General features: G+C 52.4%; 1 protein-coding gene across 3 annotated transcripts in view; it reads left to right on the forward strand.

Annotated features, from left to right (window-relative positions):
* The window catches only part of LRRK1 (leucine rich repeat kinase 1), a 70,767-nt gene extending 56,667 nt beyond the window's left edge, over positions 1–14,100 (forward strand). For all 3 annotated transcript variants that reach the window (XM_026040584.1, XM_026040585.1, XM_026040583.1), the window contains 10 exons: positions 1,040–1,206; positions 1,792–1,989; positions 2,608–2,885; positions 3,052–3,246; positions 4,036–4,187; positions 5,741–5,858; positions 7,132–7,248; positions 11,654–12,489; positions 12,973–13,074; positions 13,526–14,100. In XM_026040584.1, the coding sequence (XP_025896369.1) occupies positions 1,040–1,206; positions 1,792–1,989; positions 2,608–2,885; positions 3,052–3,246; positions 4,036–4,187; positions 5,741–5,858; positions 7,132–7,248; positions 11,654–12,489; positions 12,973–13,074; positions 13,526–13,703 (2,341 nt within the window). In that variant the 3' untranslated portion in view covers positions 13,704–14,100. The remainder of the gene's footprint in view (positions 1–1,039; positions 1,207–1,791; positions 1,990–2,607; positions 2,886–3,051; positions 3,247–4,035; positions 4,188–5,740; positions 5,859–7,131; positions 7,249–11,653; positions 12,490–12,972; positions 13,075–13,525) is intronic.
* Positions 14,101–14,816: the final 716 nt, after the last annotated feature.

Below are 14,816 nucleotides of genomic sequence, written 5' to 3' on the forward strand. Positions count from 1 at the left end.
TCCCCTCTAGTTCTGAAAGGCCTTTAGGTCAGTGCCTATTTTCTAGCCACAGCTAGGAGCATGCATTGGGACTGAGTATGGAGCAGAGCGGCTGTCCTGAACGGCGCGGCAGCTCTCCTGTCCCTGCAGCAGCCCTGCCAAGTCTTTAAGCTGATTAAAAGTGCATTTGCTGGAGGAATTTCCTCTTGTACCCCCTATTGCTTGGCATGTAGAGAGGCTTCCTGACCCCAGCGGGACAGCAGACCCACGTCCCTTCCAGCGCACTCCGACTCGGAGGACTTTGGGCTGGTGCCGAGCTGCGAGACCTCTGGGCTGAACCACATCCTCCAAGCTGCCAGCAGGACTTTCTGCACTGCCCTCCTGTTGGTGTGGCTACCAAAGCAAAGCATTAACAGCCGCCCTTCCGTTTTCAGAGTGGTTTTAGTAGCCGCTCTGGGCAAACACCCCTGTGACCCATCCTGCTGACCCTCCTTGGAGCGTTATCTCCTGTAGATTTAAGTACAAGGCAAGTGGAGATGCTTTAAGTATGGATGGCTGTAAAAGTGGTTTGAGGAAAAGTGAGGAAATGATGCATTGCAGCCTGGGAACAGTAAATTGGTCTCAATAATCAGGTCTCAGAGTAGGGAGGTTTTTCATAAACATCCTGTTCTGCCTCAGAACAGGAGAGGGTGACAGGAGGTAGAGGAAGCAAAAAAAACCCAGTTAATACAGATAAATATTATAAATCTGTGTACCTGTGTCATCTGTTTGGAAAGGGAACCTATGCACTTTCTGGATAGTACTTGATTCTTGCAGGATAAACTGCTTCAATTAAAAATCCCTTTTTGACTTGTGCCCAAGTTGCTTTTTCTGCAAGAAATCTACAGTATAACATGAGCCAGAGTACCTTGAGATGACCAAGGTAGTTTGGGTAATCCTGTGCTCTCAGCAGAAARGACAAGAACCTGTTAGAGAAAGTGGAAGTCAAATGAAATGCATAAATTTACAGTGCTTTTAAAACTTGTCTCTTAATTAAAAAGCCCTGATCTGTTTTTGGCAGACTGTTCCTGGAAAATAGCAAACTGGAATACAGTGAAAATGAAAACCAAGTTCTTGGCCAGGGTGGAAGTGGGACTGTTATATATCGGGCACGATACCAAGGAAAACCAGTGGCTGTGAAGAGATTTCAGATTAAAAAATGCAAGGGTTCTCCTACGTCAGCAGCAGGTACGTTACAYAGAATCCTTGTCTGGCCATCAGTTCTGTGGGTCGTGCTTGCAAGCGAGATCCGAAGAGCTTTTGCTCTCCAAAAAGTGCTGGCAGCACCTGTTGGAATATGGCATTGAAATACGTAGCAAAATTGGCGTCTGTTTGTGGAGGAAGAGGATGGGTCTTGAAATAATCCTTCACAAAAGCATTGTAAGAGATGGAGGTGGTGGTCACTGGCAGTGGAGGTCTTGCAGGGTGCCTGAGCTGCCTTTGGTGGCCTGTGGCAGAGGGACAAGTCCTGGGAATGGTCTCTGTGTCAGCAAGGCRACTGGAAAAGGGAGGGAAGATTCTTTCCACTGGCAGGTCTGCAGTGTCACATCTGCACCCAGAGAGCCCCTGCTTTGAAAGACACCTCATGGGGTTTCCAGAATCATCCAGGTGATATGTCCCAGCGCCTCACGCACCAGCACGGGAATGCAGTCCAGAGCCCTGCTGTGAGCACAACCCCCGCTTGTGCCTTTGCTCAGCGATTGCCCCCATCCAAAAGGTTTCTAGCTTGGCTTCTCAGCTGGGGAGTGAGGAGGGCTTTGTGTGTCCCGCCAGATACCATGCTGAAGCACCTGCGAGCCATGGATGCCATGAAGAACTTCTCCGAGTTCCGCCAGGAGGCCAGCATGCTGCACTCGCTGCAGCACCCCTGCATCGTCTCCCTCATCGGCATCAGCATCCACCCGCTGTGCTTCGCCCTGGAGCTGGCCCCTCTGGGCAGCCTCACCACTGTCCTCTCGGAGAACTCCAAAGGTAACAGCCCTCGGGAGAACTGGCTCCTGAAGTGCCGCAGTAACAAACGGTCGCCAGCGCTGGACTTATAGTTAGATTGACTGAAGGGGATTTTTTTTTCCATATTAGGGGAGGTGGGAGGGATGGAATTGCTCTTAAGCTGGGCCTTTGGGAGCCTAGTCCAAATTGATGCTTACGTTTTCCAAAGCGACTTTGGAAACCCGGATTTTCAATTTCTCTGCCAATTAGTAAGAACTACCTCTCACTTTAATGCTCCATATGTAATTCTGTGTCCCATCCTGTCCCGTCCCCCCACAAAGGGCACCTGGAGCTCTAAACTCTCTCCTCGATGGCTGTGTTTCTGTCACTGTTAAATGCATGACACTAATTCTGAGACAGTGAGGCCAGCTGACCTTCTTCGCACCTTGGCTTTGCGTCAACTTTGAGTTGAGCAGTAATTTTCACCTGAGCATTTAGGAGYCTAATGAAACTGTCAGACGTGTGTACAGTAACATGAACAATGTCATTACAAATTGTGGCAGTGAGTGATGCTTCGAAAGATGGCTAGATAACAGGAATTTGGAAGAGGGAAAACAAATATCTGTTACAAGAGCTGCAGACAGGCTGTTCCTTTGGCAGGGTCGTCCTTCGTGCCGCTGGGCCACATGCTGACTCACAAAATAGCGTACCAGATAGTAACGGGCCTTGCCTACCTGCATAAGAAGAACATCATCTTCTGCGACCTGAAGTCAGACAATATTTTGGTGTGGTCCCTGGATGTCAAGGAGCACGTCAACATCAAGCTCTCCGACTACGGCATCTCCCGGCAGTCGTTCCACGAAGGCGCCCTTGGCGTTGAGGGCACGCCRGGCTACCAAGCCCCCGAGATCAGACCTCGCATAGTCTATGATGAAAAGGTAAGTGGCCTTCTGGGGGGCAGTCGCTGGGTGATGGTCCTGGGGCCCAGCTTGCTGCATGGGGCTCTGTTCCCTGCTCGTGGCAGCGCTGGCTCTCCTGCCTCAGCTTTCCTCACTTTTCGTTGCACCCATGGGTTTGCTCCTTTCTCTCCGGTGCTGGCTCTAGGTTGACATGTTCTCTTATGGGATGGTGCTGTACGAGCTGCTGTCTGGTCAGCGGCCAGTGCTGGGACAGCACCAGCTGCAGATTGCAAAGAAGCTCTCCAAGGGGATCCGTCCTGTCCTGGGGCAGCCGGAAGAGGTGCAGCTGTACCGCATGCAGGCGCTCATGATGGAGTGCTGGGACACTAAGCCAGAAAAGGTAGGGGACAACCCTCACCACCAGCATTCGCTGAGCACGTAGCTCTGGCAGCCCTCTTCACCCCATCTCTCCTGGTGCCACAAAGCAGCTCCAGCACCTCTGCTGGAGGGGTGCCCATTTACTGCTATTGACTTAAGCTTCTGTGAATGAAGCAGTGGTAGGCTGGTGGCCCCAGATGTCTGGAGTGACACCAAAGTCCCTTGATGTCAGTAGCTGTTAGGCCATTGGTTTTACCAGGCTGAAATGTCACCCATAATTTCTAGAAACTGCTACAGTAGCATGCTGTGAATATAACTACAAAAATTTTGGAAACCCTGAGATTATGAAATGTGATGTTAGGGGATAAGGAAAGGGTTTAAAACATGAAAAAAAGAAAGGCTTATGCTGTATTGTATTTGTCATTAATTATGCTGAGGAGTTTCAGAGATCCTGTGCTTCACACAGAGATCAGCTCAATTTGCAAATAGCTAGACAGTGCCTTGCGACTGGGTCACCTTCCTAAATTCTTAAAGCTGAAGAAATTCATGGTTGAAATGTTAAGGAGAAAAGCAGATCAAACCATGGAAGCAAGGAAGAGGTTTGAGCTTCAGTGTCTGGGATACAAAGGATGCCAAGAATCAATGAGATTGGATTTGTATGGAGAATTTGGTGCAGATTTGAGGACATAGCAGAAGCTTTTTTTTAATGAGTCCCATTTTCTGCCTCTGTATGTTAATAAATAACTATAATGAATCTGTTATTTGTTCTGGACTTCCACATGCATGTATAATGTATGTCTTTTCCCCACAGCGTCCACTGGCCATTTCTGTGGTAGGACAGATGAAAGATCCCACGTTTGCAACTTTTATGTACCTGCTGTCCTGCGGGAAGCAATCTTCCTTCTTCTGCTCCCAAGGACAGGAGTATACTGTGGTGTTCTGGGACGGCAAAGAAGACACCAGGTTAGATGCCTCATATTGATAATTTCTTTCTTTCTATTAACGTAAAAGCCCTTCACTGTCTTTGCTTGTGGTGCTGGGATGGAGGTAAAGAAGGTGAAAGTGAATTTGGATGAATGCCAAGGATACACCAAGCAGTGTTTTCCCAAACTCCTTTAATTGGGAACAGTGGTTGCTTTATAAAGGATATTTAATGAGCTTAACTCTGCTTCAGTTAATATGAGGAGAAGATTAGGGCACTGTAATGATTCACACACACAGGATGAAGCATTTGCACATGAGAACAGACGTGTTCTGCCTTTCCTAATGAGGCCATTTAACACTAAGCCTTTCCTAATTGAAGCTGCAGGTTCATCTCTGTCCTGCAGAGCAATTAAGCACATGCTAAAATCCTGTTGAAATCATCAGGAGTTAGCCACATGCCTGAAGGTCCGTGTACATCCAAGCTTCCAGTAAAATGTGTGTTATACTGAATAGATATGAGCTTTAAGTGTTACTAAATTGTGGCTGAGATGATGGTATTTTGCTCAGTCACATGTGGCCCGTGGCCAGTCAGGCTTTTTATGGATGTTAGGGACTTTTATAACTCCTTTTTATTTGGAAGCCATTCGCAAATTGATTTGATTTTTGTATTACTGTATTCAATATTGGTAGAGCCCTAACCTAATGGGTTAGGGTAGGCGATTTGTTCATGAGCTGTTTGCTTTGCTATTTGTAGTGCCTGGTCAGTCATTCCGGGCAGACAGTGCAACTATTCGTGCTAAAACTGGTGAAACACATGGGACTCACAGATGTATTTTGAATACGTGGAAGCTGTCCAAATATTCACAGCAATATATCTCAGTGAATCTGCTTCCTGACTGGACAGTTGAATTGCTGGAGACTGCAGAATAACAAATTACTTATATCTGACAGATTTCAGGATGTGTAATTGCTTGTGCTACAGTTGGTAAAACATCTGGAGCTCACAGATGTGATCGTGAATATCCAGTTGTTCAAACACCCAAACCCAATAAACTTCCCCAAACTCAAACCAAATGCAATTCTTTTAGTTTCAAAAGTAAGAACTGGTCGTATTTGTAGATGTTTTTACTGGGTTACAGATCTTTGCTCTTTGAGAGAACAGTGCTGTTTTGTTTGTGTCCTAGAATAAGCACTGAAGTAAGATAATACCGAAGCAGCACACTTGGAGAATAGGCACATATTCTCCTGAGACCCTAACGAGGAAGAAAGGCTAAGACCTCCCAGCTTTTAATTACTGCCGTTCAGCTGGAGCAATTTGTCTCTCAGCTGCGTTATAGCAACGGACCATGTAAGTGCTCTGAGTCCCTTGTGGTACAAAGTCAGACCACTTGGCTATWGCATACCTGTCCCTTAGGGACAAGCAGGGACATCGCTGGGTTCCTCAGCCATCACGACAGCCTCTTGCAGGACTCAGTTGACCCCATCTCTGGTGACCATAGACATGTCTGTGTCCCAGACAGACGCACCAAGTAGCGTCCTGCAGCAGTTTGCAGGGAGTTACGGCYTCAGTAAACTCTGTTTGCTCCTTCCAGAAACTACACGGTGGTGAATCCTGAGAAAGGAGTGATAGAAGTGGAGAGGATGAGCTGCCCAGGAATGAAACTTTGCTGCCAGCTCAAATTTCAGAACGTGCTCTGGGCCGCCACRGAGGTAAGTGTCACCTGTGCCTCACTGCGCTGCCAAAGGGAGCCACGAGTTGCAAGAAAGAGCCCGTTAAATTAGTGAAGMCCAGAGTGCTTGAGACATGGGCGAGCAGCCTGGCGTTGCATCTGCCACCTCCTGGTACGTTGTTTCCATCTGTTATTTAGCCAAGATCTAGATGGAGATTGTACCTCCTGGCGTTCAACGCGGTCGTGGGAGTCTCGGCTTTCCGGGGTGAAACTCTCCAGGTTGTGGCATATCCGTCCTGAGGGTTTCATCTGGAAAATGTCCTTATCTGCAAGTGATAACRGCAAGCAGCGAGAGAAACCATGCATTAAGGACAGGGTTTTGCAAGAGGCCTGAGGGACTTGAAAATTGGTGGGAATGGGCACCCAAGCTTTCTATTCACCATGGAGAACGGCCGCTAAAAAGATAAGATTGAGTGAGCTTGGCTCATTTATCTCTCTGGGCCTCCAACTACTCTCTGTAAAGGGYTGTGTTAAGTGTCAGCCGGTCCTGACGCAATCTTTTGACAAAAAGCAAACAAAAAATAAACAAATTGAGTTCCTAAAATTCGAAGAGGATTAAATGGACATGCAAGTTGAATGAATAATGTGCATTGGTTAATTCAGTTAGCCTTAGCCTTAGCCTTGGCACTTAGTGAAAGTTAAGGTCTGTTTTCCCCCTAGGAAAGGAAGATGTTTTGATTTTTTTTTGACATCCCAAATCAAGGTAAAGTTCAAATAGTCACTTTTTTTTTTCATTAAAAAAGTATAGAACAATTTCAAATCAGAAATCTTAAAGCATTTTATTTCTACCCTTTTAATCAAAATTAAATGCATTACTGTTCTCCAGATTGGATATTCTGTTTCAGTTTGGTTGATCTACAAGGGGTAGAGCACTGGTAATTTCACATACAAAAGTAATATTGGCTTTACTTGAACTGACAACTTAATGTAAAATAATATACAAGTTTCAGTTATTTTGGCAAACACCCTGACATGTTCTTGTACGTTTGTGTGGAGCTGGGGATGTTAAATGTTGCTTTGGACGTGGTGATAAAACTCGTGCAGTGGTAGTTTCGGAGGCTTTTGGGTAGCACACACATCACCCATGGCTGCTCAGGGGAAGGCAGTACCCCCTTTGCACCCACAGACACCACACATGCTCTCCAGAAAAACAAATATTTAGTTTGAATGTCCAGTTTGATCTTATTKGCTCTCCAAGTGTGAAAATCAAGAGAGAGGACTGAAATGCATGGGTTTTATGTGCTCCTTGGCAGGACCAGAAGATTTCTGTGTATGGGCTGCAGGGCATGTGTCCGCTGAAGGTGCCGCAGAAGGGCTTGGACACTCCGGCTGCCGTGAGCTGCTTCCTGGTCATGCCCGTGGTCAAAAAGGTAAGCAGGGCTCTGGGGACGCCCCTGGGACAGGCTGCCGGCGTCAGGGCCGCTTGTCACAGCGTTGAAGGGCTCGGCAGCGCCCAGGAACCATTTGGCAGCATGAGGAGAAGGTTTCCAGGCGAGCAAGGGACAGAAGTGTGGGCATGAACCCCAGTCAGGGCACCGGCGCTTCCAACCTGCTGGGAAACCATTCCAAATATATCCAGTTCCTCAGCATTGGAGTTTTCCAGCTGTGTTTCTGCATCACTGGAAGGGAAGGTTTAGTCTGATCAAGCAAAGTAGAGGGGGTATAAATGAGTAATTAGAGCAGACATTTGTTAACTGSTGATGCAGGGCTTGAGTTTATCCTAGCTCTTGTACCCACTCCTTTCCTAAGGCGTGTGCATGCTCTTATTTGTGGACATAATTATCTTCAAATATTATCTGTACTTAGCCACACTTCCCTTTATTTTTGGATGAGAACATTTAGATAACAAAAGCAACCCAAAAACTACCTTCTATGGGTAATGACAAAAGTTCTATACGATCTGTCTGCTTCTGGAAACGCTCACATCCCACTGCTGGCAAGAGACATCTGACATTACTGTCTATTGCGGGCGAGTCTTGGGAGATGTATAAAAACTTCTCTGGCTAAATTACCTCCGGTTTTCTTACAGCCACCTGGAATAAAAACATATAATTACGTTCCAACATTGCTGGTAACTGTAGTTTTTGCAGATGCCAGCAGACTGGTATGTGTCTAAGAGCTCAGTATGGAGCAGTTCTTGGAGAGGCGGCGGAGCAGTTCTGTGCCATGTGCCCGGTCTGCGTTGCTGYCCCTTCCTGGCTTGTTTGCTCAGACTGCTGCACAGCCATAGACTGGCAGCTGGTTAGTGTAAGGTGGAGCACTTCGCTTCCAACCATGCCGTAAGTAGGGCTGAAGTAGGACACATGGCTCCGGCTGGCACGGGGATGGATCTCATGCGCCAGGAGGCTGCATCTGTCCGCTTGCTTTGGCTCCCAGACCTGCCGCCTTCCTCCCYGTTTCTGATGTGCAGGGCAGGTTTCTTTGTCGTGAGTCTTTCCCTTTCAGCTTTTCCACTGTCACAGGGCTTTGCAGAGCCGTTCCTCGGGGYTTATGAGTGGCTTGATGTCTCCTGCTTTCTATTTTCAGTTTGTGGCTTGCCTAGGAAATGTCATAAATAATGCCAGGCCCTACAATAGGAATATTGAGTCTAGACACCTCCCTTCCTCCCCCAACCCTTCCCAAGCTTCCAGCAATCCCCGGCCCGTCGGCACGCTCCTCCTTAGCTTATTGCACTTAAGTTTTTCCTCTCTCCTTTCTATGAACGACTTTGGCAGGGAAGTGGCCACAGCAGCAGCAGCAGCCGCGGGGATGTGCAGAGCAGGTTGGCGAAGCAGCCTTTCGAAACAGCCAGTTCTGCCAGCAGGGCTGAGTGGAGAGGCCGAGTTCCACTTGTGACACGCGCTGCGCGGAGCAGGGAGTTGCAGCAAAGCGAGGGAATCGCTGTCGCTGGCCGGTGGAGGGGAGAGGCGCTGGGAACGTCGGCCTTTCCCAAGGAAGCTAGCCATGCAGCTGATGGGATGGGAGGTAACTTGCCGAGACATGGTGCTGGGAAGGGGAATTCTTCAGCGTCGCCTTGGGAAGCCTGATCCAAGAGAAATAATTTCCAGAGCTTGGCTTTTCATCCAAAAGAAGCATCATGGAAATTTAAGAGCAGCAGAGAGGGGCCCCGAATCCAAAACTCGGCCTCTGAGGAAAACTCATGTAAAATCTAGCTTTTCCGTAGACATTTTCTGTCACTGCTATCACCACCTTTGGCAAACAATAAAATGCCCTATAAATTTCCTTTCAGAAAACAAACAAACAAGCAAGCAGGTTAAAAAGAGCAGAAGAAGATGCTTCCTAAGCGGTTCGTAGCGCTCACACAAAGAAACCTCGAGGCGAAGAGCAGTGTGAAGGTGCGCGAGGCTCTGGCCTCTTGCAGGAAAAAAAAATAAAAAAGAAGAAAGAAAAACACCCTGGAACGGGGAAAAAACACAAGCTGCATTTGCAGTGTGCAGCGTGCCGCCSTGCCCCGCGCCAGCCCTGCGGGAAGGAGGGCCCGTGGGGCCGTGGCCGTGGGCTCGGGGGCGTTTGGACCCGCTCGGGTGGCGCTTGCCGGCCCGGCCGCGCTCCGAGGCCTCCTCGCCGGCTCCGCAGGGCTCCTGGCTCCGCGCAGGCTGCCAGGGCTGCTCTGCTGCCGTGTTTTTGTTGGCTCCTCGCGGAGCGGAAATGTTGAAAGCGAGTTCTGAGAAAGTTACTTAAGGTTTCTGGAGGCCGCTGCCCGGCTTCGCCGTGCGGGTTCGGAGGGGCTCGCCTCGCTGCCCGGCCCGGCGAGGCGGCCCCGGCCACGGGCGGCCTTCCCAGTGCTCCTCGGAGCAGCAGCTCCACAGTGAGGGCTTGGAGGGATCAGGACGGGAATGCTCGCTCCTCCTTTCCTAAATAAGGAGATAACATCAGCAGCTGGGTGAAGCAGGTTCTGGTCTCCAAGGCTATGAGTAATAAGCGCCTCTATGCATAAAACGTCTTCCAAATTTGCTTCCACTGTTGAGATATCCTAGGACAGGCTGGGATTTGGCAGGGTGAGCATCGTTAGCAAGGCGGAGTGGGTATGAGTGATGCAGCTCTGCCAATTAGAGCGTCCATCTCCCTGCGCCGGCAGAATTTGGCCTCTTACATCCAACAGGGAACCTTGCTTGTGTTTTGCAGTAGCTGACACTAATCAAGGAAATCAAAATATTTTTTTTGAAGACCATGCTTGGGTAATTCATCATTTTCAAATCAAATGAGAGAAAACCACAGAGAACTGTAAAGGCTTAATAGTGTCTCCTGTTGAGGTAGGAACAGTTGGAGTTGACATACCCACATTACATTTAAGCCAGCCAGCTTAAGTACATTAGCAGTGTAGCCCTGGCATCAGGGAGCTCACAGGCCTTTTAAAACGTGGCTGATAATGAAACTGGACAGTAATTTCCTGTAGGTCATTAAAAAGATGAAATTAGACCTTTTAATTTCACATGTTCTCGTTTTGATATAAACATTTCAATAAGAAGTGCTTAGTATGCAAGGTCCCTCGGATTGAGAAAATTGGATGATTTTTACCAGAGAACTGCGGGCTGTTCTGCTGTGTTTTCTTCTGTTTTAAGTAATCAAACTCCTTTCCAAAAAATATATATATATATATATAAAAAATCCCCGCTTGTGCAAAGCATCCTGCGATGTTCCAAGCTCCTGATGCAAGTCCCTGGCAGGCCAGGCCTGGGAGGCTTTGCAGCAGCTCCACATGGCACCGGGACATGGCACCGAGCTCTGCGGGCCATTTGGGTTTCTGTTTATTAGTGCTTAGAGAATTGGGACAGCGCTGAGCTGGAGTAAAAGTCCGAGTCCGTTTCCCAACTTTCCACTTGCTGCCCTGGTTTTTCCCATTACAGCAGAACTCTGCCGTGATCTGAATTAGTCACCCGGCCTCAGCACCTCATGGCTGTGCTCAGGCTGCGGGCGGATAAGGTGGTTTTGTCTAGTGCTCTCTAGGAGCCCTGCAAACAGTTTGGACACTAAACTGACACTTAACCCTGAGCTACCCGAGTGCTGCCCCTCGATACCCGAGTTCAGCTCAAGGTGCTGATTCTGCGCTGCCGTTTGGACACGCCGCTGGCTTTACTGAGCCCTGCTGGAGCAGCAGCAGGAAAAGCCCAGGCCAAAGGGTCTATTTCAGCATTCGTTGCTGGGGTCGGGGGGCACAAAGGCCCTTGGGGTGGATGCAGGTTTATCTGCTTTGGGGCTGGAGCCTCGTGGCCGGCTCCTGCCGTGCAGGTTTGCTGAGCTGCTGCTCCTGGCTTTTCCGAAAGCTGTCAGGAATCCCAGAGCAGGAGCAGCTCCCTGGTCCGTTATCGACTGTGGGGTTGATGCGTGATTGCTGCGTGCCCTTGCTCCCTTAGGGATCGGCTCCRTCTTCCCATGTTCCCTGCATTTTCTTCCATTCCTCTCCCAGGCRTGCTGATGGCAAAAGCTGTGCTGGGTTTTCCTCCTCTTTGGAAAGGAGCTGCCACRAGGAGCCGGGACCTCGCTAGGACCCCGCTGGCTGCCTCTGGACATGTCCCAGCCCAGGGCTGCTGAGCTCCAGGGCAGGCGGCCAGCTCCTGCTCTCCTCCTTGACACCAAGGAGGTGATGCTGGGTGAGAGGAGCTGCAGCCGCTTGGATCGGATAACTCCTCTTTATGCTGCTTTTATCACTGAGTGCTTGGGGATGGTCGTTGACCTACAGGATTGGGAGAAGCAGCCAGGGCCTGGGATTGAAAACCCWTGTGTTGAAGGGCAGTAAAGAGACCAGCTATTGAACCTGCTGTGTCTTCCTTGCAGAACTCCTACGTGGTGCTGGCCGGCCTGTCTGACGGACTCGTCGCGGTGTTTTCAGTGGTACACGGGATCCCCGGGGACAACTGCTCCTACCTGTGCTCCCACACCGCCAACAGGTCCAAGTTCAACATTCCCGACGAGGACCCGCGGCAGAACCCGTACCCCGTGAAGGCCATGGAGGTGACGCAGAGCGGCGCCGAGGTGTGGTACAGCAACGGGCCCGGCGTCCTCGTCATCGACTGCTCCGCCATGGAGATCAGCAGGAGGCTGGAGCCCTTCAGCGCCCCGTCGGTCATCACCTCCATGGCCAGCAACTCCGAGTGCCACGGCGAGGAGGTGGTCTGGTGCCTGGACGATAAAAGCAACTTCCTGGTGATGTATCATGCCAGCACCTACCAGCTCTGCGCCCGCTACTTCTGCGGGGACTGCAGCCCGCTCCGGGACATGTTCACCATCCAGCAGCCCTTTGCGGCCATCCCGGCCACGGCACCCATCAGCCACAAGGCGCCGGAGAGGAGCTCGCTGGCGGATATGAGCATTATCTACAGCCCAGAGGTTGGCACCCAGATCCTAAACCACCAGGACTCGCTCACCGATTACTGCTCTGTGTCTTCCTACTCCTCCTCACCACCTCACATGGTAGCCCGCTCCTCCTCCAGCCTGCCCAGCTCGCCCATGAGCTCTTCCAGCATGCCCCTTTCCACAGATTTTGAGGAGTCGGACAAGTTTCATGACCTGAAGCCTTCCCCAGACCACGATGCGATGCCCGCGAGCGACCACGCGCAGCATCTCCAAGCCGTGAAGATTCTCGCTGTCAAAGACCTCATATGGATCCCCAGGTAGGTGGCTCCACAAAKCAATTTCATCCCAAACCTTCCCGGGCTCAGTGTGACACGAGCCTGAGCTAGTGGAAGATGCAGGAACTTGACATCAACGTTTCTACTGCTTTTTAAAGATATCTAGTGTTGGGTGGAATGGCTAAACCCAAGCTCTTGGTGGTGGGGGYGGTGGTTTCAGCAGAGTGAAATAGTGGCTGGTGAGAGTCAAAGCCCTGTGTCCTCTGCCGCAGAGGAAGCACCAGCAGAGGCAGCTTCCTCGCTCCCGCGGCCGAGTCCAGCGCCCTCCCGCTGGGCCTCACCCAGGCCGTGGGCTCCTGCCTGCCACGGGGCACTCACTGTCCGCAATGCAGGATGTCCTGGTGGCATCACGGAGCTTCCCTGAACGTCCCACACAGAGCGGAGGGGCCGGAGCACACGGGGGACGTTTAACCTGCGCTTCCTCAGGCACCTCGTCCCCAGAGGCCTCACTTGCTTCTCTTGCAGGAGAGGTGGGGACATCATCGTGATCGGGCTGGAGAAGGAGAGCGGCACGCAGCGCGGCCGGGTCCTGGCCGTGCTCAAGGCCGGCGAGCTGGCGCCCTACGGGTGAGGCTGCTGCTCCCGCAGGGATCGCGGCCGGGGGAGCCCAGGMCGGGTTTTAGACAATCCGTTATTAGCACCGGCAAACGCAACAGCAGATGCAGTGGCTCCTTCCTTCCATCCCCCTAGTTACCACCAGAGCCACAGGGAGTTGGGAGCGGGATGTTTCCCTTGTCCCATTAGGCCAGCTCTGCTTCCCGCCCTCACGCCCTTGGGACTGTGACTGCCCGACTGGCAGCAGCTGGGGCTGGGATCAAGCGGGGATTTAAGGAACGGGGTTAGGAGCTCTTTCAAAATGTGGCCCAGGCCTTGCCAGGGCACCCGCACCCCTCCCGAAGCCGTCCCCGCGCCCCTGCTCCGCTTGCTGCCGCCACCGCATGGTTTCCAGCCCCCCTCCCCGCTGYGTCCTCCCCTCTGGCGCCGCGCGCCGCCAGCTCCGCTCCGCTCTCRCCCGCAGGACGCTGGTGGACGCCGCGCTCGTCGCGAGGGACACCGTGGTCTGCTGCTTCGCCAACGAGCACGGCGAGTGGTGCCTGGCTGCCTGGAGGGGCTGGAGCGCCAGGGACTTCGACCTCTTCTACCAGGCCTACGAGGAGCTGGGCAGGCTGGAGACCTGCATGCGCAAGAGGAGGTAGTGCTGGTGGCGCGGGCGGGCGCCCTGCTCCCAGCGCGGCCCCAAGGGCTCCCGTTTGGCTGCTCGGGAGCCCCAGCAGMGCTGGGGACCGAGCAGAACTGACACCAACCGCGGCCGCTCCCCRTGCACGGGGTCCAGCAACACCCGTCGGGCGGCGGCGGCTCCCAATGCAATTGCACTTAGTTATCCCAAGCACAGCCATGTGAAAAGGGAGCCCAGCTCGGCACCCTGTAAAAAGTTGTACAGTTGGTTCTGTTGGTGTTTTTCTATCTCAAGAAACTCGTGTGGACTCTGAGCATCGGCAAGGCTGGCCAAGGCCGAGCGGGCAGGTAACCGCGGCGTTCGTGTTTCACGTTTCTGTTGCAGGCTGCTAAACACCCCTCCTTCCAACACCACCTGTATCTTAAAATAAACCAATTCCCTCCCCGGCCCTGTGTCGCTGGCACCTCCTTGGGGCTACGGAGCTTGGGGCCGCAGCAGCCACAGGAAAAGCAGTGGCAGCTGCCGGAGCCTGGCTGGGAGCAGGGGGCCGCGGGCCTGGCTGGGGGCACCGTGGGGCTGGGGGCACCACATGCTCCGTGGGGCGCCCCGGCTGCACCGAGCACCGCCGCAGCCACCCGCACAAAAGCCCCTTGTGCCCGGCGGCCTCCGAGCCTCCCCCAGAGCCTCCGGCCTCCCGCCTTGGCTTTTCCTGCCCTCCCTCCTCCTGCTCCCGTTTTGTCTCAGCTGCGGGCAGTGAGCCTAGGGCCTGGCAAGTAATGGGAACCATGTGCGYGTCCCCCGCGGGCTGCAGGCTCAGGATGGGAGCTGCCTCCTTGGGGCCGCCCGCAGCGGCAGCCGGGGGCTCCGCGAGGCAGGGGCTGCAGGGCCGGGTYCTGCTCCGCGTGGCAGGGACCACGGCACCGTCTCCTGCTCCAGGCTYGTGGAGGTTGCAGTGCCGTGTGTCGCCGGCCGCCTGGGAGCACCGACGGCACACGGGACACAGGGCACCGGGACACRCAGGGCGCCGCGCGCCCGTCCGGTCCCGGCAGCCCAGAGCTCCTCTGCAGCCTCCCATGGGCCCGGGCAGCCCTGGCAGCCCCATACGGGGGAAAGGGCCGCGTTTGCTCCAGTC

This window comes from Nothoprocta perdicaria, unplaced genomic scaffold (assembly GCF_003342845.1).
Source record: "Nothoprocta perdicaria isolate Ctin4 unplaced genomic scaffold, notPer1 scaffold_26, whole genome shotgun sequence".
In the NCBI taxonomy this organism is placed as follows: Eukaryota; Metazoa; Chordata; class Aves; order Tinamiformes; family Tinamidae; genus Nothoprocta; species Nothoprocta perdicaria.